Source organism: Coenobita brevimanus, chromosome 101 (assembly GCF_032717465.1).
Source record: "Coenobita brevimanus isolate Jiangsu-jjx chromosome 101, ASM3271746v2, whole genome shotgun sequence".
Lineage (NCBI taxonomy): Eukaryota > Metazoa > Arthropoda > Malacostraca > Decapoda > Coenobitidae > Coenobita > Coenobita brevimanus.
In genome coordinates, this window is record NC_137054.1 from 40,048,229 (window position 1) to 40,074,728 (window position 26,500).

General features: G+C 41.8%; 1 protein-coding gene across 1 annotated transcript in view; it reads left to right on the top strand.

The window, feature by feature from the left end:
• LOC145415128 (carbonic anhydrase-related protein 10-like) overlaps positions 1 to 26,500 on the top strand; it is a 716,332-nt gene that overhangs the window by 407,641 nt on the left and 282,191 nt on the right. The window contains exon 4 of the mRNA XM_080284548.1: positions 24,611 to 24,880. Within this exon, the coding sequence (XP_080140674.1) occupies positions 24,611 to 24,880 (270 nt within the window). The remainder of the gene's footprint in view (positions 1 to 24,610; positions 24,881 to 26,500) is intronic.

Consider the following 26,500-nt stretch of genomic DNA (forward strand, 5'->3'; position numbering starts at 1 on the left):
ACAACTCTCGTGTGTAGGGAGGCTCCCCACATACAGCTCTTCTCAACAAGGTGGAGTCAAAGGCTTTTCTTCTCATTAACTCTACTCCTCTTACTGGCTCCCTTCAACCTCGTCCCTTCCCCGAACCGTTGCATCATTATCTCATTTTAATCGCTACTTTAATGGTCACTGTTCCTCTGAACTGTCTGCCTGCATCCCCTCACCACTATGACGGGCGCGTAAAACCCGTCTAGCAACAAATTCTCATCCCTTTTTTGTCCAACTCTGTGACGCAAGAGTTAACCGTTACTCCCAGCCCTTCATATATGCAACAGGTGAACTCTGGAACTATCTTCCTCTGTCTGTATTTCCTACTGCCTGTGATCACCAGTCTTTCAAAAGCAGTGTGTCTTGGCATATCGAAATGTACGGCTCTTGAGTTTGGCTCTCTGTTATCTTGTTTTTGTTTTTTTCTTTGAGGGAACAATTTGCGGGCTACTGGCCTTTGGTTTCTTCTTCCTTGCATTAAAAAAAAAAAAAAAAATCCTGCGCCCTTTGTTCCAAAGCCTTGCCGGACGAACCGTTTTGCCGGACTAACCGAGACCACAAGTGTCACATAATAATTCACCAGGGACGAATGATGGTCATGTATAATGACTCATCAATACACCTCTGACCCAGTAGCCTTCAGTGTAATCACATACATGTTCTAATTTAATCTCTTTATGGAGCAGCTTGGCCTGGTTCGTTATCATGCTGCCTAACAATTCCACTTCATCTCTCCGATACTGCCTAAACCATTTCATCATCACTCGATCATGCTCAGAGCTCTTATCATCTTTCATAGTTTTTCAAATGTTCACCTGTTTTCCGAATCACTGTCTGCACAAAATTTAAGTATTTTGTCCCCTTTATTTCTTTATATTATAAACATTTATCAAACCAATACCTTGTACACAACTTTCGCATGGGATCACCACGGTACAGTTTTTTCAACAGTTCTACCTTTTCCTGCTTTTCGTATTTGTTTTTGTTTTTAGTATAACAACAATAATGTACTACTGCATTCCAATAGCTGTTAGTACACCACTGTGACCAGACAACTAAGTGAAAAGATTCGTGAAGATGCGGGTGGGCAGTGCGTTAAGTCACTACGGGAACAGTGTGCCTCTTGGCGACCGGCGTCCACAAGCAAGTAACTGTGTAATGTAATACTTTTTTATGCACTCCACACTCACATACAAAGTGCATCAGTAGATACCAGTGATGGAAATAACCTTTTGATTTGACTGTGTTAGTAATTTAGTAGAAACTGAATTGGAATTATAGTGTTTAAGGGTAAACTTAACCAAAAGAACAAGATATGGGATGAGTGTCGTATCCACAAGAACAGAAATTGATGGTTAAAAATAGTTAACTGTGCGAACTTCATATTTACAGACCAAATATATTGATAACAATGCTGACACTCAAAGTTAGTTAGGAGAAATATGAGAGAAAAGGGTCGTCTGGTTCACGATCGAGAGTAGCAGAATCGGTGTAAACATTGCTGATCCAGTCCCTCCAGCCTTTCTTAGGGGTTCTTCAGATGTTGGGCAAAAAAGTGGGTGTGAATTTGTGGGCCTTGAACCAATTAACATTTATTATCATTTATTTCTTTATTTGGTTATTGAGGGGTTTTGTCATTGCAGTAGTTTGGTGGACCAGTTAACCACGCTCAAGGAAGTTTGACTGTACGGGAACAGACTGATGTTTATGATTTACACCACCACTGTCACTTGCATCTTTCGTAGAAGCCATAGCCAGAGTTAAGTGTAAATAAAGTAAACTAAGAATCAGACAAAGTACATGGATCACAACCAAGACATGCAGTGTAAACAATCCAAGTGATCATGTACTACATCCAAAACTACCTGTGATCACCTGGTAAACTGACAGGACTAAAAGAGGTGCCGGACCAACTGATGCCGGAAAACTGGCGGTGTACCTGTATTTGAACACAAAATAAATATGAATATAAATAAACACACACACACACACACACACACACATATATATATATATATATATATATATATATATATATATATATATATATATATATATATATATATATATATATATATTGCCTCATCAGAAGCTTAGGGACCAGTGGTAGACTACTCACTCCCAACATTTAAGGGGAGGGTGACCAGCCGCTCGCCCCAACGTGCCGTTATATCAATAAAAAATTAGAACTACCACTAGGATGTAAACCCTTATGTCCTAAAATACGTTAGACCACCTCAACTCACTAGGCCACAAGGCGTCCATATGATGTATGGTTGCCACCCAAAGTAGTAAATAACTTCCTGAGTTACAGGAAGCCATTTGGCTTCTCACTCAGTGTTGAGCCTCCAGAAGGTGGCACTACAATGAGTGAGTGGATGGTGGGCACCCCTATTATCACAATCAGGCATAATTTAAGTAAAAAATTGTTGCAAATATTGAATTCTGGGCCACGTATGCAGAAGACATAGTTCACACCCTAGGATCTGTATTTCTGCTTATCTGTAGGTGCACTATGATGTGCCTGGCCAAAGTTTAGATTTTGGGGGGCTAGTCAGGCCTGTCTCTCTGCTTCTTCTCCCTCTCCCCCTCCTTCCCTCTTTCTCTCTCTCTCTCTCTCTCTCTCTCTGTGTTTATATATCTATCTATCTATCTACTGTATGTCTAATCTATTCTCTCTCTAATCTATCAGAAAGTGCGAGATACTGCTTCAGTTAGTCTTTCAGAGGTTAATTTTTATTGGCCTCTTAAGGAGAGAGAGAGAGAGAGAGAGAGAGAGAGAGAGAGAGAGAGAGAGAGAGAGAGAGAGAGAAACTGCTGGCGAAAAGACGATGCAACATTTCTTCGTCATTACATAGTGTATACTGTCATTGTCAACCTCACATCTCCCAGTCACGGTTCAGCATTTAAGTTAAGGCATGGCTTCCTAGCCTAGCCCAACCAAAATCTAACCCTGCCTAAGCAACGTAACTTAACCTACCCTAACCTAACCTAAGCCTAACCCAGCTAAACTTAACCAAACTTACCCGGATCTGACATAACCCAACTTTTTTTTTTTTTCGTTAGAATTAAAGATGCATAGGGAGCGGTGACGAGATCTGCTCACAACAAAGCCAGTGAAGAAAGTATACATTAGGTATGGTGATGGTGATGATGTATTGGATGAGTCAAAAATGTGTTACCACTCTTATGGGAATTTCCTGTCATGAAAGAGTATAAGAGAATTATGAATCACTCTGTGTACCGTATTAGTTGCTTAACCCATTCACCGAAATGATGTACCTAATATTTAATTCTTACCATCATCGTACGCCTTTAGTGAGCTTTGGAGAGAATTTTCGAACTAGAGGTGTTAAATATAGCTTCTATTAACCACTTCACAGCTAGAAGTCCCCCCCCCTCCCCTCCCACTCGAAAGTTGCATGAGAGCGTCTGGAGGCAAACAGAATAAAATAGCGTTCTAGTTAGGTCAGCGGACTGAAGATATTAAGCGGTCCGATAGGTGGTGCCTTACACACAGGAGGTTGGAGATGGAATCCCTTCCGGCACGGTAAAAATACTGACGGAAGGTTTGGTGCTGGAATCCTGGGCAAGGCACAGTAAAAACCTTTGTCTTATATATCAAATGTTTCTCTTGAGTGCATTAAAGGGAAGGAGAGTGAGGGAAGGGAGAATGGAAAGAAAGGAAGAAAGGACGGTAGAGGGAGAGGAGGAGGAAATTAATGGAATGAAGTAATAAAGACGGAGAAAGGTAAAAAAGAACAAAGGAGGAAGAGGAAAAGGGATGAAAGGAAAAGACCATTAGTGCTGAACAGATTTGAACTGATAGAAGCAAGCCTGAATGAATATAAACAATCTGAACGGATCCAAATGACTCCACGAGTCTCAGTGTTCCTGAATAGACTTAGAATGACTGTAAAGGATCTAAACTGACCTGACTAGATGTGACTGGGTCTGGATTAATTTGACTGATCCTGATTGAACTGAACGGACCTGAGTAGAGCTAAATGATCTGAATGTGCCGTGTTGAACCCCTGTGGGCCAAACTGGATCTGAATCAACCCGAATGGCCCCTGACGGACCTAAACTGACCTGCCTAAACCTGAATGAGTGTAATGGATCTAATGGACAAAATGGTCAGAATGGGCTCTGTTGGACCTCAGTAAATCTAACTGGACCTGAGTGGACCTAACAGAACCTAAATTGCCGTAGTGACCTGAAATGGTGTGACAAAACCGAAATGGACATGACGGGGCTAACTGGTTCTGATATAGCACTGAAGAATATAAATGGACCTGAACAGTTTTTAATGAACCTGGCTGGCCCTAGTAGTTGTAATTGACTTTACTTGATAGGAATTGAGAAAATGGACGTTGACTGTCATGACCTAAACAACAGTTATAATAACACCTGGAGTGGCCAAGACTGACCAGGTAACTATACTGATTATTTTGTTACTAAAATGTTTATGTTGGGAAATATTAGGCTTTTTCAACTGATGTTCCTCTGATGAATATGACGGATGAAAATATAGCGGATGATTCTTTTGCTTGTACGTTACAGCTTGACTGGTTGACTGGACGGTACAGTTACCACTCGTTGTCGCCCTTTTGTATTTTTAGGAAAATTATTATCCAGTACTCCCTAATCTATGAGTATTATGGCACTGAGAAATTTAAATATTTATGGAGAGGTGTACACCATATTTTATACATTTTAGGAGAGATATTTTGAATGATGGGTTAAAAAGAGAATACTCATCATCATTTTCACCATCATGACATTTTTGTCCATGAAAGGGGTGAGGTAGGATACAGAAAGAAAGCATAAAAAAGTATGAAATCGTCAGTTATCAAGAGTATGAGTGGTGAAATGAGCCGGTTTTTGTCTCACGCAGAGTACTTCAACAGCTGCTTGGTTAGCATCCCATACTGCTAAGTTGCCGGCCTATTAGCGTCAGGGTTCGAATCCTCATGTTGATAGTTGGCATTACTCGACTCAGGTGTCTGTCAGTCACTGTGGGATGGTTGGTAAAATGAATGCGTAGGATATCACCTAAGGAAGGCATCTGGGTAGACTGGATGATGAAGTTAGTGACCTTGTATTCCAGGCTCAAAGGCCTTGGTTACGGAGATGAGCACCGTGTCTAAGTGCCTCATGATGTCTGCTCCAACCTTTATATTTACATGATACTGCGCTGTGCGAAGATCATATTTAGTGAAGGAGAGAGAGAGAGAGAGAGAGAGAGAGAGAGAGAGAGAGAGAGAGAGAGAGAGAGAGAGAGAGAGAGAGAGAGAGGCTACTAATCAGCCAGTCCACTGTCGCCCCTTGCAAGGCGTGGGGACCTTAAGCCAGGCTACCGTACTACCAAGCAGTTAAGGGCAGGTGACCAGTTTACTTCCTCTGGTGGCGGGAGATGGCTGAATAATCTCTAGGTGCCTCTTAGGGATTCCGCTATTTTTACAACGTGTAGCCTTTTCCCCGACTGGCGCCTTAGAACACTAGACCACCAGCCAATGGACAAGATTATAAGTAAATATATATTCTTCCCTCGAGGTAGTAAGACCTTCCCTTGGCCCTCCTTCCCTCTTGTAGGTGGGCAAAGTTTGAGAAAAAAAATCTTGAGAATTAGTGATGTAATCTTAAGTTCCTCCAGGCTGACCACAGTGTTGGTATTATTCTCTCTCTCTCTCTCTCTCTCTCTCTCCTGCCATTATCCCATTATTTTTTATTTCCTGTCTCCTCGCAGTCCCCTTCCTACCTTTCCCCACATCCCCAGTCACTTCACCGCTTCATATGGTCGCACTCTAGAAGTTTGGAAATTGGCAGAGACTGTTTTTCTTGATGATCCTGGTGTAGTCAATATGTATTAGCTCAAAGCCTCCTCTTCTCCCCACCTCCTCATCTCATATTTTGTTTTTTATTTTTTTGTTTCTCCTTCTCGCTTTCCATACTCTCATTTTCCTTATAATTTCCTTTCGTTTCCTCTCGTCATCTGTCTTCTTTAGCTGACGTTTCCCCTCCTTCCTCAGTTCTGCTTTCTGCTACTCATTTCCGTCACTTCCTCCCTCCTTTTCTTTCCCTCTGCCGTTTTCCTCTCAGCATTCTTTCCCTGTCTCCCTCCTTCGCTTTCACCAGCACTTTCCCTCCTCTTCTCCTTCCACCCTTTCTCATCTTCTTATTTCTCCCTTAACCATCTCTCTTTTTCTCTTCTACTACTCTCTCCCTCAAATTCTCTTCTCCCCTCCCTTCTCTCCTCTCTCTCTCTCTCTCTCTCTCTCTCTCTTCTCGCCTGCCTTTCCCGCTCCACCCGTTTCTCCACCTTTCCTCTCTTCGTTACTCCCTTCCTACGCTTCTCTTATCTCCCCTCTTGCCATTCCCTCTCCCTACCTCCTTTCATGTTTTCTCTTTCTCTTCTGTCTCCTTCTCCCTTTCTCCCTTCCTCTTTTTCTCCTTCCTCCTCCTCATCCGCAGCGCTCTGTCAACTGCATCAATCTCGAACAAACTGTGCCACTCCCACAGAAACAAACACTCTTATTCTCTGTTTGGTTGACTGTAAAAACTCCTCGGTTGGTATTCATGACATATTACGAATTCGTTTGCGTGTGTGTGTGTGTGTGTGTGTGTGTGTGTGTGTGTGTGTGTGTGTGTGTGTGTGTGTGTGTGTGTGTGTGTGTGTGTGTGTGTGTGTGTGTTAGAATGTGGACCGGAGTCGTATTATTTAAATGTGGAAAAAAGTGTTTGCTTTGGGAGATGGGATGGGACGTGGATATGTGTGTGCGTGTGTGTGTGTGTGTGTGTGTGTGTGTGTGTGTGTGTGTGTGTGTGTGTGTGATATTTGTACGTATGTATGGTTGGGTCTGAGTGTATGTATATTTACTTAGTAACCTACTGCTCTACGTATGCTGTAAAGGATGTTCACAAAAATTCCTGAGTGATTTCATTCTCACATCAGTCTGTTAAGAAGTGACCTACAATACCATTTTCCTTTTTATGTAGCAAAGAAAACTGTATTTAAATTTTCGCATTGCCACCCAGTAGCCATTATGACAGTCAGGCTCATCCTCAAATGATGTATCTGTCAGCTGCTGTGGCGACATTACAGAACCCACAGCTTAAACTCAACAGTGGTTTATTTTACACCCTCCTGTGTAGCTTGGGGTGTATTAGGTCGCTTATATGCGTGTGTGTGTGTGTGTGTGTGTGTGTGTGTGTGTGTGTGTGTGTGTGTGTGTGTGTGAACAATATAACACCCGAGTGCTTTTATCCGAGTTAAACCAATTGGCGGAAGGGCTGTGAGTTAGTCAGGGATGATATGTTGTTTTGAGTCTAATAAATCAAGTTCAAACGGCATGATCAACTCAGTTCTGATTCACTTTCAACAAACCTAATGCAAGGATTCCGGGTCAGGCATTTGTAAATCGATTTTGAGAAGAGTGGAACAAAGGTAAAGGTCATAGAACAACGTCAAAGATTCGACTCTATAGCTCGAATAATCTTAATACGATGTAAATCAAATTTGATGGAAGGACTGAATGTCAGGGACGACTGAAATTATTTGTTTTTAAGAACAAAATGTCGAAGGTCAAGGTCGTAGAGCAAAGTCACTTTAAATTGTATTCGTTCTGTGAATGAAACTTGGCTGAAGTTCTGCGGGTCAGGTGAGGATGGATTTTGCTACCGAGAATGATCGGTTTAAACTTTAAGGTAAAGATCACGCGACTGTGCTAAAGGTTAAGGCTTTGGTCAATTGTATGATGGTCCTTGACCAAATGTAAGGAGCAAGTGTTGCAATGTCTTTGTGCATGTGTTTGTTGAAATAAAGTCCATTACTCGGGTCTGAAGAAAATCTGTTATTTCATATGAAAAATAAATAACAGTTTGATCTGTGTCTGACCCCGTTATATGAAGAAAGTAAGTACTGGTAGTGTTTTGTGTGTTAAAGGCGCAGCTCATCCACAAGTTTTCCGAAGATAGGGTACTGATGAATGTGTTTTAAATGTGGTTGGGAGCAGTCCACTTAATCAATATGAACTACTCGTATAGCTGGTCAGCCACAAGTGTCGTACTGAACCGTGGGCCTATTAAAAGTAAAATTCTGGGGAAGGCTGTGGCTGAATCGGTAGAAAGGTGACCCGCAGTCCTAATGGACCTAGGTTCGAATTCCGGCTTGAGGAGGGAGCAGTTTAAGGATTTTAATCCCACCGACATGTAAAAATACACACGCTAATAGCAATACACCTTTCCTCTATGAGACAGTGCTAGAATGTATTCAGTATGGACGGTGGGTGTCAGCGCCGAAGTGATGTCATGTAGAGGTGTATGATATAACAGGCTGTGAAGCCTTTGCTCCGAGTCGAACACATTCGAAAAAATAGTGTGACGTTCCTTATGGCATCACTGTAACTGCCAGACACGCCAGTAGCGAGTGAGTTTAACAACTGTACATGACACGTTACCTAAGTAACACCTATTAGGCGGCTTTGTGGATTTCAAACAATCTTTAAGTTCTTACCGAAAAAAGTCTCCTATGGAAAACAAATAAAGTGTACATGTATGCCGTTTTTTATTTCTTTTTTTTTACAGATATATCAATAATCACGGTAGTGAGTGCTGCCTACTTCTTCCTTCACCATTATCATTCTTTTTCTGTGCCTGCCCTCCTCTCTTCATATTTCTTCATTCTTTCCTGTCACTTCTTATTGCCTGTCTCTCCTTTACAGGTGGCTTTACATTGAGTGACGAGCCAAATAGTTTCCTGTAAGCCAAGAAACCATTTACAACGTTGGGTGGTAACCATATAACCAAACCATACGTGCTCCCTACGTGTCAACAAAAGGGTTCGTGAAGGGTTAGTGCCCCTCCCCGTAAAACAAATAACTCAGAGTCAAATGGCCACCCCTTACGGGATTGTGGCGTCTGGCAATAGATAGATAGATAGATTACTGTGTACGGATGGCGCTGGCTAATATGACGTCTCACAACATACGGTAATGGGACGCTCGCACCAAAACGGTCGTGAAGCCCAGCTTTAAGCATGCAGATTAAAAGACCTTCACCGAGTAAATGAAAAGCTACTCGCAGCATCCCGCTAACCTTCGTAGGAGTAGCGAAATCGGGCTGCAAAAATATCAGTGTGAGTCATCTCTCTTCATACATTCTTGATCAGCTATAACTCCAAAACGAAAACAAGGGATTTTTTTTTTTTCTAAATACTTGGAGCAGCATTCGAGCTAAAGTGCACGAAGCACTCAGCCCTCTTCTCAGAATAACTAAAATTCCACGTATTCGTGTTGCCCCATTTCACAAACTATTGTTGTTGTTGATTCTCTCATTAGAGGAGACCGGACCTTGCTGTAGCCCGGTCGGTGGTGGTGGCTTGAGCGGGGTATGGGCTGATTAAAAAATAGTAAGGGAGAAGACAGGACCAAGGGATTACCCAGCACACACGCCCTGTCTCCTGGCTGGCTTTGTGGTGTGTGCGTGTCACAAACTACTTTTACATACTCGAGGTAGCGATTTTCGTACAGTTAAAAGTCGTTTCATAGAATGAATAATGTATAAAAGATCATATACAAACCAGAACACAATAATTTTAATCTAAATTTATTATTAAGATGCACTGATGGAAAAAGTGCAGATACAACAGATAAAAAAGAAAAAAGCACAGAAAAAGAGAACACTTGGGGTGGGAGGAGATTCAGAGTTCTGTATCCATTCCTACATTCCACACTGTACTCACCCACGGCTGTAGCGGGTGCAATGCAGTAGTGGATACGGAACTCTGACTCTGTTTCCATCCCAAATGCTCTCTCGTTGATGTGTCTTTTCTCCTCTCTTGTCTCGGCATTGTTTCCATCCCTACATCTTAACAATCATTATTAGAATACTTTGCTTCCTAGTATTACAGTGGAATAAAAACGCTCGGACATACTGTGAACGCCTGGTATGTTTCAAGTTAGCATGTTCTGTATGCTATAAGCTCTTGTATATGTGAATTTGTTAGCCTGCTTATGTACGTACTTAAAAACAGGCGTGTGTGTGTGTGTGTGTGTGTGTGTGTGTGTGTGCGTGTGTTTCGGATACTACGCTTTTATGTCGACAGAACGCAAGAACAAAAAATAAAAAAATAAAAAAAGACAAAGCGGAGGCCGACTACGCTTCAATTCAGAGCCTGGAGTGACCCCCTGGTAATAATACACTTTGAGCACTAATACCCACCCGCCTCACTCACGTCAGGAGTTCTCTGACCACCTGTAAGGGATACTTTAGATATTCTGAGCTCTTGTCCACCGACAGTGTGGAATATTCAAGACCTCGCAGTACCTTTTTGTATGCCTGTCATTTTCCTTCCCTCCCTTCTCCCTCACGCACCCTTCACTCTCTCTCTCTCTCTCTGCCTCCCTTCCTTCACTCTTTCTGCCTCCCTTCCTTCACTCTTTCTGCCTCCCTTTCTTCACTCTCTCTCTGCCTCCTTTCCTTCACTCCCTCTGTCTCCCTCCCTCCCTTCCTCCCTGCTGTGTCGTAGTAAACTACGCACTACGAGAGCTCTCCCCAACACTAAATAAAGTAGTCGGACGGTAGCAATAGTATTTTTTTAAAGGATTTCTGAAGACTGTTTTAATCTTCACACTTACAGGCATTTCTCACCCTACATACAATCTCTACTAGACAGCCTAAGCCACTTTACAGATATACATGGGCTGTATCGTCCCCACTTCGGTCGGGATAGGCCGGTCCTCCTGCAGTATATATATATATATATATATATATATATATATATATATATATATATATATATATATATATATATATAAGTGAAGTTAGCAGGGGAGTGAAAAGATAAAAATAGTAAATTACTAGTGGAGAAGGGAGAAAAAGTGAGTAGATGGAGAGAACATTTTAAGGAATTGTTGAACGTAGAGAGGATGGAAGTAATGTGAGTATAAGTGGCTGGGGAATGGCTGGGAGAAGGAGGGAGGTGAGAAGACAGGAAGAAATCAGTAGGATAGAAGTTGTGGAAGCAATGAAGAAAAGTTAAATCGGGGAAAGCTCTAGGAATTGATGGAGTGTGTGGTGAAATGCTGAAGCATGGGGGAGAGATAGTAGTAGAATGGATGTGGAAGATGTGCAGATTGGCCTGGGAGGAAGGTAGAGTCCCGGAGGATTGGAAGTCAGGTATAATTATTCCCTTGTACAAAGGAAAAGGGGAAAAAGAAGTGTGTGGTAATCATAGGGCATTTGTCTTCTTAGTATAATATGAAAAGTGTATGGTAGGATACGTATTGCCAGAGTTAGAGAAAGAACAGAGAAATTAGTTGGAGAAGAACAGGGAGGCTTTAGGAAGGGAAGAGGTTGTGTAGATCAGATATTTATTCTTAGATCTTTAGTGGAAAAGTTTCTAGAGAAGGGAAAGAAGTTGTATGCGGCTTTCATGGATTTGGAGAAAGCATATAACAGGGTGGATAGACAAGGATTGTGGAAAGTGTTAAGAATATATGGAGTAGATGGGAAGTTGTTGAATGCTGTGAAGAGTATGTACGATGGTGCGAAGGCTGCAGTGCGTGTGGATGGTGAACTAAGTGAATTTTTCTCTTTGAAGGTTGGGTTGAAAGAGGGATGTGTCATGTCTCCATGGTTGTTCAATCTGTACATGGATGGGGTAATAAAAGAGGTACACGGTAGGGTAGTGGATGTAGGAGTGGCCCTGGTGAGAGAGGATAGTGTATGGAAACTCCCTGTACTGTTGTTTGCAGATGATACTGTGTTGTTGAGTGAAGATGAAGGGGAGCTGCAAGGCTTGGTGGATGAGTTTGGGAGAGTGTGTAAGAAATGGAATCTAAAGGTGAATGTAGGGAAGAGTAAAGTGATGGTCTTTGAGAGAGGTGAAGTCAGTGAATGTACAGCGAGGTTGGATGGTGAGGAATTGGAAAATGTGAGTACGTTTAAGTACTTGGGTAGTGTGATGAGTAAGGATGGGGGTTTGGAGGGTGAAGTGCTTGAAAGTGTACAGCAGGGAAGAAAGGTTGCTGGTTCCTTGAAAGCAGTGATAAGAAACAGGGAAGTGAGCATGGAAGTAAAAAAGTTACTACATGACAGTATTGTGATACAAACTCTAACGTATGGAAGTAGGCTTGGACGTTGTTGAAGGACACAAGTCAAGAGTGAGAGCAATGGAAATGAGTTATTTAAGAGGAGCCTGTGGAGTCACATGGAGAGAGGCTGACGAATGAGGATATAAAGAGTTGTTATGGTGTTGATGTGGATGTGATAGGAAGCGTGATGAGGAACACGCTGTGGTGGTTTGGAGATATGGTGAGGCTTGTGGGTGAAAGACTGACGCAGAGAGGGTATGTGAGTGAGGTGGCGGGGGAAGAGGGAGGGGAGGCCGAGGATCGAGGTGGAGGATGGAGGTGGAGAGGTATATGAGAGAGGGGGTGTGAGTTGGGAGCAGGGCAGTGAAATGGCGGGGGACAGGTGACTTGAGGAGATTTGTTTGTGGCCACCACAAACGGGATTGAGACGTCTGGCAATATATATATATATATATATATATATATATATATATATATATATATCTTTCTATCTATGTATCTATCTATACACACAGTATACATATCTATCTGTCTGTCTATTGTCAGACGCCTTAAACCCGTAAGTGGTGACCACAAACAAATCTCCTCCATGTCGCTCTGTCCCTCGCCATTTCACTGCCCTGTTCTCAGCTCACCCCCCCCCCTCTCATATACCTCTCCATTCCAACCCTCCATCTCATCCTTGGCCTCCCCCTCCCTGCCCCACCAACCTCACTTACATACACTCTCCTCGTCAGTCTTTCACTCTCCATCCTCTCCACATGGCCAAACCACCTCAGTGTATTTCTCCTAACGCATCCTATCAAATCCACATCCACACCACAACGCTCGTTTACTTCTTCATTTGATACTCCGTCTCTCCCTGTGACTCCACTTGCTCCTCTCAAATAACTCATTTCCACTGCTCTCAATTTAAACTTCTGTCCCTCTAACAACGTCCAAGCTTCATTTCCATACGTTAGAGTTGGTATCACGGTACTGTCATGCAGTAACTTTTTCACTTCCAATCTCACTTGCCTGTTTCTTATCACTGCTTTCAAGGAACCAGCAACCTTCTTTCTTGATGTACTCTTTCAAGCACTTCACCCTCTAAACTTCCATCCTTACTCATCACACTACCCAAGTACTTAAAAGCACTCACATTTTCCATTTCCTCCTCATCCAGCCTCACTGTACATTCACACTGACTTCATTTCTCTCGAAGACCATAACTTTACTCTTCCCTACATTCACCTTTAGATTCCGTTTCTTACACACTGTCCGACACTCATCCACCAAGCCTTGCAGCTCCCCTTCGTCTTCACTTAACAACACAGTATCATCTGCAAACAACAGTACAGAGAGTTTCCCTACAGTGCCTTCTCTCATTAGGGCTCCTCCAACATCCACTGCCCTACCTTGTATCTCTTTTATAACCCCATCCATATATGATTGAACAGCCATTGAGTATACATGCACAATCTATCTATCTCTCTATCTATCTCTCTATCTATATAAATATATATATATATATATATATATATATATATATATATATATATATATATATACATATATATATATATATATATATATATATATATATATATACATATATATATATATATATATATATATATATATATATATATATATATATATATATATACATATATATATATATATATATATATATATATATATATATATATATATATATATATATATATATATTTGTGTGTGTGTGTGTGTGAGTATATATAAACATCCATCCATCATCCAATCCTACATTGCCCCATGAGGAGAGTAGGAGCCCGGGCCTAGGCAGTTGGTCCCGACTGCCTCACTCATCCCTGAGTGACTTTACATGAGCAATCACTCCCAACCATTCCTTGGATATAAACCTTCACCGGCTCAATCCGATTGGAGCGCAATAATTACCCACTAAACCACCAGGCTCCAAAATCTGCTTATATGGTTACCACCCAGCGTAGTAAATGCTTTCCTGGTGTACAGGAAACCATTTGGCTTGTCACTCAGTGTAGAGTCACCCACAGGCTGAAGGAAGAGGAAAGAATGAAGGAAAGAAACACAGAAGAGGGAGGGTAAAGTCACCCGTAGGCAGAAGGACGAGGAAAGAATGAAGGAAAAAAAGACAGAAGAGAATGGAAGGAAAGAAGGATGGAGAGGAAAGGACAGGCGCTCGAGAGCAGCACTACATTGAGTGAGTGGATGGTGAGCGCCCCCACCTATATATATATATATATATATATATATATATATATATATATATATATATATATATATATATATATATATATATATATATATATATATAATATATGTTTCTGTATATTAATATATCCCCCAAGGCTGAACTAGAATTTGTCAGAAGGTGGCCAGGATATAATCGAAACACAGAGACTCATAACAGATGTTGGGTCAGGTAGTGTGTTGATCGATTGTTATAAGAGTTTTCTTGGATGATTTGGCGTGAATGTATGTGAGAAGGATGATGAAATGGGTGTATATGGGTGAGTCTGAGGGCAAAAGGATGCGTGGAAGGCCAAGAAGAAGGTGGATGGGTATTGTAAATATATGTGTTAATATGAGAGACATGGTAGTGGATGGAACAATGGCACTAACGAGGAACAAAAGTGGAGAGATGAAATATTTACAAAAATATTCCAAGTTAAGATATTACAAGTTAAGATATTCCTGGTAGAGAGGCTTAAAATTTTGTTCTTTGTATATTCAGAGGGACTGCCTAAGTAACATTATTGTCTGGCCATGATGAGGTTGTTTGATGCCGTTCAGCTAGACACTATCTATTACAGCTGATATTCCACACAGTGAGCCATCCAGTGTACCAGGGACTTGTGAATGGTTCTGCCAGACAGGCATTAGGAAACGCAGCTTGGTGTGGATCGTTTGTCAAGTGAGGTGAGACCGAGACTTTCGTCGGTTTCATGGTCTTCATAGTTCTTCAGTTTTTATACTTTCCTCCTCCTGTTTGTGGAAGCCTTCCACCCCGTGTGAGGGTGGGATATGGGCTAGGATGACGATGATACGATAATGATGTACTATAGGGTGTCACTGGAGGCTATTTCTAACCTCCTTCAGTAAAAGACGCTTCTTCAGCAACAAAAACATGTGCAAAAATACTAATCAAAGGTGGGAACTTCAGGGTCCAAATATGGGCTTTATCTAACGAAGTTGAAAACAGTGAGGCGGCATCACGTAACGCATCTGAAGCACACGCCAGCTTCTTGCCCCCGTATTGGCTGGCTTTAAACACAGTGCTGTACATGTGGAGTTCATGCTTCTATATCGAGTCCATTGCACCAGCCAACTCGGCTTATGGAAGAGGAGAGATTTTATAACCTTCCTTTGGTGAATATTAAAGTTACTGAGTGTTGACTAGACGTCTACTAAATTAGGATATATTGATGCAGTCATCCACGGTGATATTGAATATCAGGCTGCTGCTGCTGCTGCTTATAAATTTTGCTACACATAGCACTTTCCACGCGCTAATGTTAGTGAATATTAAGAGACCAAAGACTCAGATGTTCCATAGTAATTGTTAGATACAGTGACGTACTTGCACCTGAATTCCCTTAAATCCAGAGGTGACACCGTATTTCAGCCATGCCATATTTCATGCCCAGTATTTAAAAGGAGTTTTCTTTTCCGGAAGACCAAACACAAGAAAGTCAAATATAAAATTGTCCCCAACAGCTTTTTCATGGGTTATGCAATCGATTTTGCAATTAAACTTGCAGAAACTAGAGTTTCATACCTTGCTAGCCTCATGTTTGATTGTGAACTTATAGATAATTAAGTTATCTTTTTGATCAAGGCCATCGCTGAGAAGGTCTTCCAGGTTAGGTGCTATTATGCTGGGAAGCGATATATAGCCACCTTAATTAATCTGCTGAGCCAGGAGATATTTTCCGTTTTTTTCTTGCCATCTCCTGACGATTTTATTCGATTTCGGAAAGATTTTTCTAACTGTAGTGTTAGATGTAGCTTTAATATATCGTTTGAACACGACAGGCCATTCCTGAGGTGAATCAGGTCGTCTGGTGGCAGAAGGGATAAGCTAAAAGGACGTTACCAGGATGGAAGGGATTAAGAAACATAAAAAAGAAAAAAAAAATGCCATGCCTGAGAAACCTGTATTATTTCTGGACTATACGGCTGGAAGTGTTGATTGTGATTGTAGGTTGGTGAAGAAAGTACTGGTGTGTGGTGGTGCTATTTTAGTGGAGAGTACGCCAAAGTACTAGTGGTGCTAGCAAAGTGGAATGCTGCTGGTGCCAGTGTTGCTTAAGATAGTAATGGTTGTGCTAGTGTAGTAACGGGAGTATTTATAAGTACCGTTGGTGCTGCTGTGGTGAAGGGAGTAATAATAAAGGAAGGTAATTCGGGTGGTGCTAGCGTGGGGAATTAAGGGACTAATGGTGCTAGTGTGGTGTGCCGATGGTGCTGTAAACAATGAAGGGATTCCTTTGTATTTTTTATTCCACATGTATTATCATATATACTCGCATTATAGACTTCCAATGTCCACATCAGTGTTCTATAAATTTTAATGATACGGGGCAACTAGTTAAATATATGATGCCCAACGACACTCTCTGAGTCAAACTGTATGGCTATGAACTCCGTCCACTGGCTTCACTCGTATTGCCCGAGGGGATGACATCCTGGTGTCTTACTATCAATAAATCTCACTGGGCTTCATTAAAGGCGCCAATGTCTACGGAAGTGAACCACCAGCTCCGAAAAATGTTAGTGAGGGGCAGAAGGACAGGGCCATTCCGGGAGATGCTCCCGCATGCAAAAATAGTCGGAAGGCATCAAAAATCTATATACTGTATTTAATAGAGCCGCGTTGTTTGTTTGTCCTTCAATCACGCCCAAACCAAGGGCCAGAACCCCCAGACCCATATGTATATTGAATCAGGATGACCCAAGGATGGTTTTAGGGGAGTCAACATTCAGATCTGGGTCATTTGAGGTCACCGGTGGAGTGTTCGCCTTTTTCGCCCAGGCAACATCGGGTACCCCTGCAGCCCAATTTTTGGCATGGAGACTCACATGACCTCCAGTTCGGACACAGGCTATGTGAGGTTGACCTCCGAGGTCACTTGAGGTCACCGATCGGAGGTCATTTGAGGTCACCGGTAATAGTAACAAGCGCGCACAAATACTGTGCGTTAGTCTGCGAAAGCTGAAATAGAAAGTTCCTGGACCTCTTATAATCCCTCTTCAAAAGCATAAGAGGTACGTACATGGTCTTTCTGGAGTAGAAAGAAAGATTGAACTAGAACGAATACGACTAGAGTATTTGCCTTTTCCTCCCGGGCAACGCCGGGTACCCGTGCTAGTACTATATAAAAGGCGTCATTGTACTGACTGGATTAATGGTGATTATTTTTAACCTCCTTGAAATACGGGTCGCCTAGTAAAACAGTCGGACGGTGGCTGAAATGAAATACACGAAGACGTCAAAAAGAGGTGAATATTAATAGAGAATGTGTGTGTGTGTGTGTGTGTGTGTGTGTGTGTGTGTGTGTGTGTGTGTGTAACCACTTCACTCCAGTGACATGCTTAAGAGAGACTTTTCGAACGTGAGAGGCGAGATAATAGTTCTACTCAACCGTTTCCCAACTGAGAATCTTCCTGTGTTGAATACAGTCGTCTGGCAGCAGCAAGAATGAAACATGAAAGACGTCATAGGGCTGAAGGGGTTAACCATTCTCAGTGGGGTTGTCTGTCTGGCCGTTCTTCTTATGCCATAATTTGTTTATCTTACCCTACACTGATTACCACCCACCCCATTTATCAGTACCCATTTATTAGCATCAATCCGAGTTATTGGTACCCACCCCATACATGAGTGTCCACGCTATTCATCATTATCAACGTCATTTGTTTGTGCCCATTGCATTTATTACTATTTCCCGATATATTGCCACCCAACCCATTCATTTGATTTCTATTTTTTGCTTCTCTTTAAATGCACACAGATGTGGGTGTCGACTAGGCAGCCAGTTCCTCGAGGGGGCTCACATCTTCTCATGTCATCACTAACTTTCTTATTGAATACACACTAAGGACGTTAGGGACTGTTCCACGATGTATCAGTGGATCTTGCGGAAGAGCATTATTTTATGACATGAAATTAACTACAAATCCACAGGCTACAGTATTTCCAGTGCTATCGGTATTTCGTCCTTTCGGATAGCAGGTCACTTCTCTGCTCACTATCATTACCTCCTCCCTCACTACCCACTTTATATAATGGAGACAAACAGGATTAGAATGATGACAATGTTCATATTGATGGTCATGTTGCTGCTGCTGCTGCTGATGATGATGATGGTCCGAGATCGTATGTATATTTTTCATATTATCCCGCCACCCTCAAGTAACTGGTGCTATCCTTTACTCGTGTTTCAGGAAAGAATACTGCTCTGATTATTGGCCACACCGTAGACGATTCCGGTGCTGTTCCTGCGTCACTTCCTCTTTCTGACTTCCTCATGGCTGAACTTAAAATGTCTTCAGTTGATGTGTTTTCTGCCATCTCGGGCTTCAATACTGGAAGAGTAGCATTAACCAGTCTCTTTTGCCCCGCCCCCTACAAATGCCCAGCCCTCTTCCAGCTCCACTCGTTGCTGATTGGCTGAGATAATTATTCTTATTGATAGAATAATGAGCCATGCTACGAAGTAGTATCGTATTATTTATCTTTACTTTGAATTCACTTCCGTATGACAAAGGAAGAGCTAAAATTTGCCAAATGAATCAAAATCAGTTTGAAAAGAACCAGCCCGCCTCCTCCCGCGACTGCAGCTGAATTTTGGTGCAAAGAAAGTTCGGAGCTTGGCAATAACACATTGCAGCTGTGCCGCTATTACTGTTAAACATATTAAGTCATCTATCTGTCATGTCTGGTAAGGTACCACAGTATCATAACCGTATTGTAATTTTCCTTATTTATTTCCTTCATTAATTTCATTAAAATTAGAGGGATCGAATACAGAAGTAGGAAAACGAAATGTCACTGGCTTCGCCTACTCAATACAGTATTTATACCAACAATGCCGTATAAGAGATTTGATTCTATACACGTGAAGTCATTGAAATCTTATAGAGGGAAAAGGGTTTTGTGTGTGTGTGTGTGTGTGTGTGTGTGTGTGTGTGTGTGTGTGTGTGTGTGTGTGTGTGTGTGTGTGTTTACCAAATATATGGAAAAAAGTCAAAACACTTAGTTCTTTGTAGAATGTATACATTTTTATTTTCACAGAGGGAACTTTCGTTACTTTACAAACCTTACTTACGGTTCCTGTCCTTCTCTCTGTGCTTTCATCTCTACAGGTAGCTTGCTTTCTGGTCGTTCTATAGCTGCTGCCGTAGACGGCAACCGTTCTTCCCCTAGAGATATGAATAGTAGTGTTTACCAGGGCTCTATCCAATCAACAGCTCTTCCTCCTATTCATCAATGACCTTCTAAGCTCTACATCTAACCCTATTCACTCATACGCTCATGATTCCACTCTTCACCTTTCCATCCGCTTCCCGCAGCGTCTATCTCAGCAGTTACTTCAACAAACAAGGGATGAGGCTATAGCACACCTAATGTCTGACTAGGCTCATATCTCTGATTGGGGTGATAGTAATCTTGTTGTTTTTAATGCATCAAAAACTCACTGTGGAATGCATATAGGGATTGCTTAGTTAGGAATGCTAAAACATTGTGTGGTGTGGCAAGAGTAACAACAAAGAAGGAAGGTACGGCATGGCGGGATGAGGATGTTAAGAGACCGGTGGAGGAAAAGAGGAAGAAGTGGCTAAAGTGGTTACAGGATAGGGGTTCAGTTGAAATAAGAAATGAATATACTGAGAGCGAGAAGCACGTAAAGAGACTAATGAAGAGGAAAAAGAAGGAGGTAAATAATGATCTAGGAAGAAAAATTAATGCGAACTACTCTGAAAATAGGAAGTTATTCTGGAAAGAGGTGGGAAATGTAGAAGTGAAAGCAGAAAGAAATGTGATGATGTGAAGGATGTAGGTGGTAGATTATTAAACCATGGGGATGAAGTAAGGACCAGAAAGAAAGAATATTTCGAAAGCCTGATGAATGGCAATAGAGAGAGCAGAGCGGCTGTAAACATGACTGGTTTCGGGGGTGTGCAGAGAAGGAATGCAGTACCAGGAGACGTGACACTCGCACAGGTGAAGAGTGCTGTAAAGCGACTGAAAAATGGGAAAGCAGCTGGGGTTGATGAGGTGTATGCAGAGATGCTTAAGTGTGGTGGAGAGAGTGAAATCAAGTGCTTGTTGGAGATATGTAAGAAGGCATGGATGAGTGAAACTGTACCTGCAGGGTGGAAAAAGGCTGTGATTGTACCCCTGTACAAAAATAAAGGTGAACGAAGTGAGTGCAAGAATTATCGTGGGATAAGTTTATTGAGTGTGGTAAGGAAGGTATATGGAAGAATTATTATAGAGAAAGTAAGAGAGATATCAGAAGTCCTAGTGAGTGATGAACAGGGTGGCTCTAAGAGTGGCAGAGGATGTGTGGATCAAATATTTGCAGTGAGACAGATAGCACAGAAGGCTTGTGAGAAGGACCATAAGGTGTTAATGGAATTCAAGGATCTGGAAAAGGCATACGACAAAGTGGACAGAGAAGGATTGTGGAAAGTTTTGCGCATGTACGGTGTAGATGGTAAGCTGTTAGGTGCCGTCAAGAGTTTTTATGATGATAGTGAAGCATGTGTAAGGGTTAATGGGCATCTAAGTGAGTGGTTCACGATCTCTGTGGGCGTGTGACAAGGTTGTGTGATGTCCCTATGGTTGTTCAATATATATATGGATGGGGTGATGAGAGAAGTAAAAACACGAGTAACGGAGAGAGGGATGGCGTTGGTAATGAATGGTGATGGATGGAATGTCTCAAATTAGTTGTATGCTGACGATGCAATACTGCTTGCAAGTACCGGACAAGAACTTGATAGGCTAGTGCAGAGTTTTGGTGAGGTTTGTGAGCGTCGTGCCTTGAGGGTAAATGTAGAAAAAGAGTATATTGATGGTTATTGAGAGAGAAGGTGACTCCCAGTGCGATGTTACAGTGAATGGAGAGAAACTAACATTGGTGAGAGAGTTCAAATACCTGGGTAAGTGATAGAAAAGAGAGGAAAATGTGCAAACGAAGTTGAGAGCAGAGTGACACAAGGAAGAGAAGTTACTGGTGCAATGAAGGCCTTGATAAGAAACAGAGGCTTGAGTGTTGCAGCTGCACGAGGCTTACATGAAGGAGTGCTAGTGCCAACTTTAACAGATGGATGTGAGACTATAGAGTGGCATGAAAATGAGAATTCAAGAGTAAGAGCATTGGAGACGGGACTGCTGAGGAATGTATGTGGAGTACAGAGGGTGGTTGGACACGAAATAATGTGATTCGTGAAAGACGCGGAGTGAGGAAGTCGGTGGACACCAGAATCGAAGAGAGTGTCCTGAGATGGTATGGTCATGTGGAGAGAATTGATAACAATAGAGTGGTGAAAAAGGTATATCTGAGCGAATTTGAAGGAGGGAGGAGGCGAGGTAGGCCAAGGAGAAGGTGGTGAGATATGGTGGATGAGTGTGTGAGGAAAAGAGGTTTGGAAGTTGGTGAGGCTAGGGAACTGACAAGAGATCGAACTGGCTGGATGATTGTTGTGAGGAGAAGTGCATGATCAGGGATTTGGCACCCCTTTTTAACGTGGCAGAGTCCGGATTGACTCAGTCAGATACGTTTATGTGAAGCTACAGAACGTGGTGAACGTTTGTGGCGTATCATAGAACCAGGATTCCGGGGGCTTGAATGATGAGTGAATGGAAGCGTGGCCCATTGGATTGGGCAATTTTGGGCTGTCTGGACAATGCTACTCCTCACCCTGCCCTAGGGTGGGAATGGAGGTCCGGATGATGATGATGATGATGATGAAAAACTGACTTCTTGCATCTTTCGACCAGTCAAAATCTTCCGCTAGATTATCCCCCAGTTTTTAACAATATTCAACTCAATCTTGCATCATCTTTGAACATACTTGGGGTTTCATTTTCTCTTATATCTTGGATAGGTCATATTACCTCTCCTGCAAAATCCGATTGCAAGAGATTAGGTGCGCTAAGCTGACTCTGTGCCTTCTTTACCCCTGCACAGTTGTTGCCTTTATAAACGGGTTTTATTCAACCCAGTGTAGAGTACAACTCTCATATATGAGGAGGCTCTTTTCTCAACAAGATGAAATCAGGCTTTTCGTCTCATTAACTCTCCTCCACTTACCGGCTCCCTTCAACCTATGTCTCTTTGCCGCACTATTGAGCGAAAATGTTCAGCACTGCAATGATCTGCATAAAGTGTAACGGTTCTCAAACACATTATGTGAGTAGAAGTATGTAGTGTATAGTGCATCTTGTGGCAGATTTCAAACTTGCCCACTCAGTCAGTGGGTGGGAAAGCCTGTGTGTGATATGGATTGCTTTGTTAGTATTTTTTTCCTGGGGGAGGGGGGGAGGGCAGTGGAAGGGGAATATGGATAAAAAAAAAAGTTGAACACGTGGCCGCACGTCTTTGTCTATGCTTTATTGTAATGGGTGGGAAGAGCACATGGAAAAAAAAAATATTCAGGTCACAGTAATAAATAAATTTGTGCAATAAAGGAACTGAAGATGTGAACTGTGCAAGACATGCCGCGTGGTTTCAGGAGGGTGGAAGAGGGGGGGATGCAAGGAATTACCCCTCCCCTGTAAAGCCCCTGATAAGGCCCCCAAGACCAATGAGACGACTAACAGTGTTCTTAAGAGACAGTAAAGCTAATACTAGACTTACAGAGGGAGCCTCATTTCATACTCTCCATGATGCTTTACTTTGGTAGGTGTTTTGTAAGGGCTTCTGTGCCAAGAAGAACCCTTTGATAAATGAGCAGCAGAGAAAGAGGGGGATTCAAATGGCCAAAAATTACATGACTGGAAACTGAAGATGCGCCACGCACTGTTGTGGTCAGATGAAAGGACATTTTTTTTGTGCGTAATGCCACAGCGTCAAAATTTGCCTTTGCCTGGAGTTAGATCCATACACACACACACACACACACACACACTAATATTAATGCATAAACACAGACACCTTCATACAGACGAAGGAAAAACCTGTCACAAAAAACTTACAGTGACCATAAAGGCTAAGTTGTGCACGCGTGACACCTCCACTGTCCGAAGGTGTAAACAGAGCTGTGCAAGTGTTGGTCAGAGTTCAAGTGTGGAATACTTCAAAAGTTGGCGACGTTGTACGGTTGACTCCACTTATAGTCACTACAGGTGAAGCTGTGTTGGAAATCTTATGTAGCACCAATGTAACTGTTTGCGTCTTGGCGTCTACTGTGATCTAACCATTATTATGGGATTGTGCCAACACAGCTCAGTTGAGATATAAACAAATACACTAGTGTCGCAGAAAAATTCCTAAACGCCAATCCATGCAATGCTGTTGAGAGAAGACGGTTGTACCTAATCGTCTCAACAGGTTTTAAAGAAAAAAGGTAATGCTACTTAAATAATATTAACTTGAATGTTTTGTTCGTTTTATTTGCTTTCAGTGGTCCTATAGGCAGAACGTAACATACTGTGACACGGAAATAACGGTGGCGCAGAAATAACCAAGACAGATCTGTATATGTATTTAAGCAACTGGCTAGCACACGCCAGGCCTGGCTTAACGTATTCAACCCATGTTGTGTAGGTGCTGAGAGAAAAGTAATTCTTAGGGGCAAAGACGACCAATTTCTGTCACTGAAGTCATTTACCCCCACCCAATGCTTCACGTATGTGCGTTGCTGTGGAAGGCTGTTGAATTGTGGATGAGAAGTGCATGTGGAAATTTGTGTATGAGTGGTTAAGAGTCATCGAAGGAACCTCGGCAGGGCACGGACGTGTGAGAACTCGTGAAAGGACATAGCACTGCACTCATAAATATCCGTCCTCGGGTAGGATTGAACTCAGTCAGGAAAAATGGTAGATGCAGCCATTACCAATCCGACCACCAGAGGCTGCTCCATCAGTCAGGCTATCTATCTTCCACACCTTCAGTTCATCTGTTGTTGCATTTTGTTTATCTTTTCCAATCATTCGTTACTGCTATTATTCCATTACTTTTAATTGTTGACTGCATCTATGAATCACTCTTATTTGCTTATTCTTACCTTGCTATCTTCGTTAAATTTGACCTGCTAAGATTACTGTCAGATAAACTAAATCGTATAATGCTTACCTGAGTGAAGTACCTTAATGAATCTATTGTGACAGAAAGGTTGACTGAGACACTTCACCACACTAACTACTGTGGTCTTCCCAGCTCGAAAAACTGTTTGCTGTTAGCCTGAATGAAGTAACAAGTGTACCAGTAGCAGTAACATAGAAGGATTAGCCATTTCCTCCCTTTCGGCAGGTGAGCGGTGTGGTCAACAACACAGGCCATAGTGTCGTCTTCACCATCGACGAAGACGCCCCAGACCCGCCCATTCCAGGGGGCCTCGTGGGCGTGGGTGGGGGCGGAACGGGGGTGCTAGGCAGACCCATGAGCACTGCCAACCTGGGCATGGGCACCGGCGTGGGTCTAGGCACCGGGCAGGAGTTGGAGGGCAGCTTTGGGGAGAGGAGGCGCAGCAAAAATATACCACTTAACATCACAGGAGGACCCTTGTCATATAGATATAGGGTAAGTTCACTGATATCCATCTTGCGTATGCATTTCACAATTATTGCTTAGGATTTTTTACTGAACAACCACTGTGTGTGAAGTTTGATGTTTATCAACTAAAATTCAGGGTAACTGAAGGGTTTTTGCACTCTTAGCATATTTGTGGAATACGCTAAATACAATTCTTTTCCACAAAGATTATGAAAAAACTCATGGTTTTTACTTACTAGACATGTATGATGAAACTAAATCTGTTGATGTAATCCATCTCGATATCCAGAAAATATTTGAATAAGTTCCTCATAAATGTTTTCTTGAAAAAGTCTATGGTATCAGTGGCTGTGTACAAAAACGGATTGAAAATTGGCTAATGGGACATAAACAGAGTTGTACTTAACTGTAAAGAATTAGACTGGATGAATCTCACAAGTGGAGTACCGCAGGGTTCAGTTCTGAGCCCTGTTCTCTTCTCATCTTATTTGACGATAGTGATGAAACTTTGTCTTACAAAATCTCCAAATTTATTGAATATACAAAAATTGGTCATAGAGCAGATGCACCCGAAGAGATTGATGATTCAGAGAGATCTAGATTAATGATTCAATTAGGTTCAAACGTGGCAATGGATTTTCATACTGACAATTGCAATGTTTTAAATACTGGATGTAAAAATGAAAAAAAGAAAAGAAAAATAGGCATATTATGAATAATACTCAGCTCCAGTAACAAACTATTCGAAAAGTACGTTGACAGTGCATGGAATCAATAGGAAAAACTAATAAATTAGTCGGATTTATAGGCAGAGCATTTGAATTCGACTGAAAGAATATTGTTCTCATTTGGTACAGTTCCAAAGAATGGCCTCATTTAGAGTACTGTGATCAATTTAGGTCAATTATTATAGAAAGATAATAAGAAATTAGAGAAAGTGCAGCGAAGAGTTACAAAAATGATACCCAGATTAAGAAACAAACCGTTTGAAGAACGTTTTGAGGAGCTAAAGCTGTTTAACTTGTCAAAGTGAAGATTACGAGGGGACCTGATTGAAGTTAACACGATTATTTAAAGGAGATGACAATATGGCAGCAGACACGTACTTCACAATAAACCCAGTCAAATTACTCTAGAGGTAATGGTTATACCATCATTGGTATGAATTTCCAGTCTAATGAAGCAAAACATTTCTTCTTCAATATAAGGAACATATGGAACAAAATGCCTGGAAATGTGGTAGATTATTTTACAGTAATAACGTTAAAAAGTCGATTGGATACGTATCTCACCTCGAATCTTCAGTTAAGGACGTTCATTGCTGAATAATTAATCTGACTGACTTTTCCTTTCCTGCAGATCGAGGCAAATACAGCAGCAGTTTCTCAGACAATGTTGATTTCTACTTACAGATTTTAGTCAGCTTAGGCTATAGTTATTTATTTATTTTTTTTTCAGTCTTTCCTATGAAATTTCTATGGCAATTTTTTTAAGCTGGATGGCGGTTCTTCTTACTTTTTCCTGATGGTTTCGGCTGAAGCGTTTGGCGGGCGGGGAAGGCCTCTTGTTTTGCCATCCTTATCTTCAGCTCATAGAATTAGATATCATAGGCAAATTCATTTTAACAAGCAGCTCCGAAAAGATCTT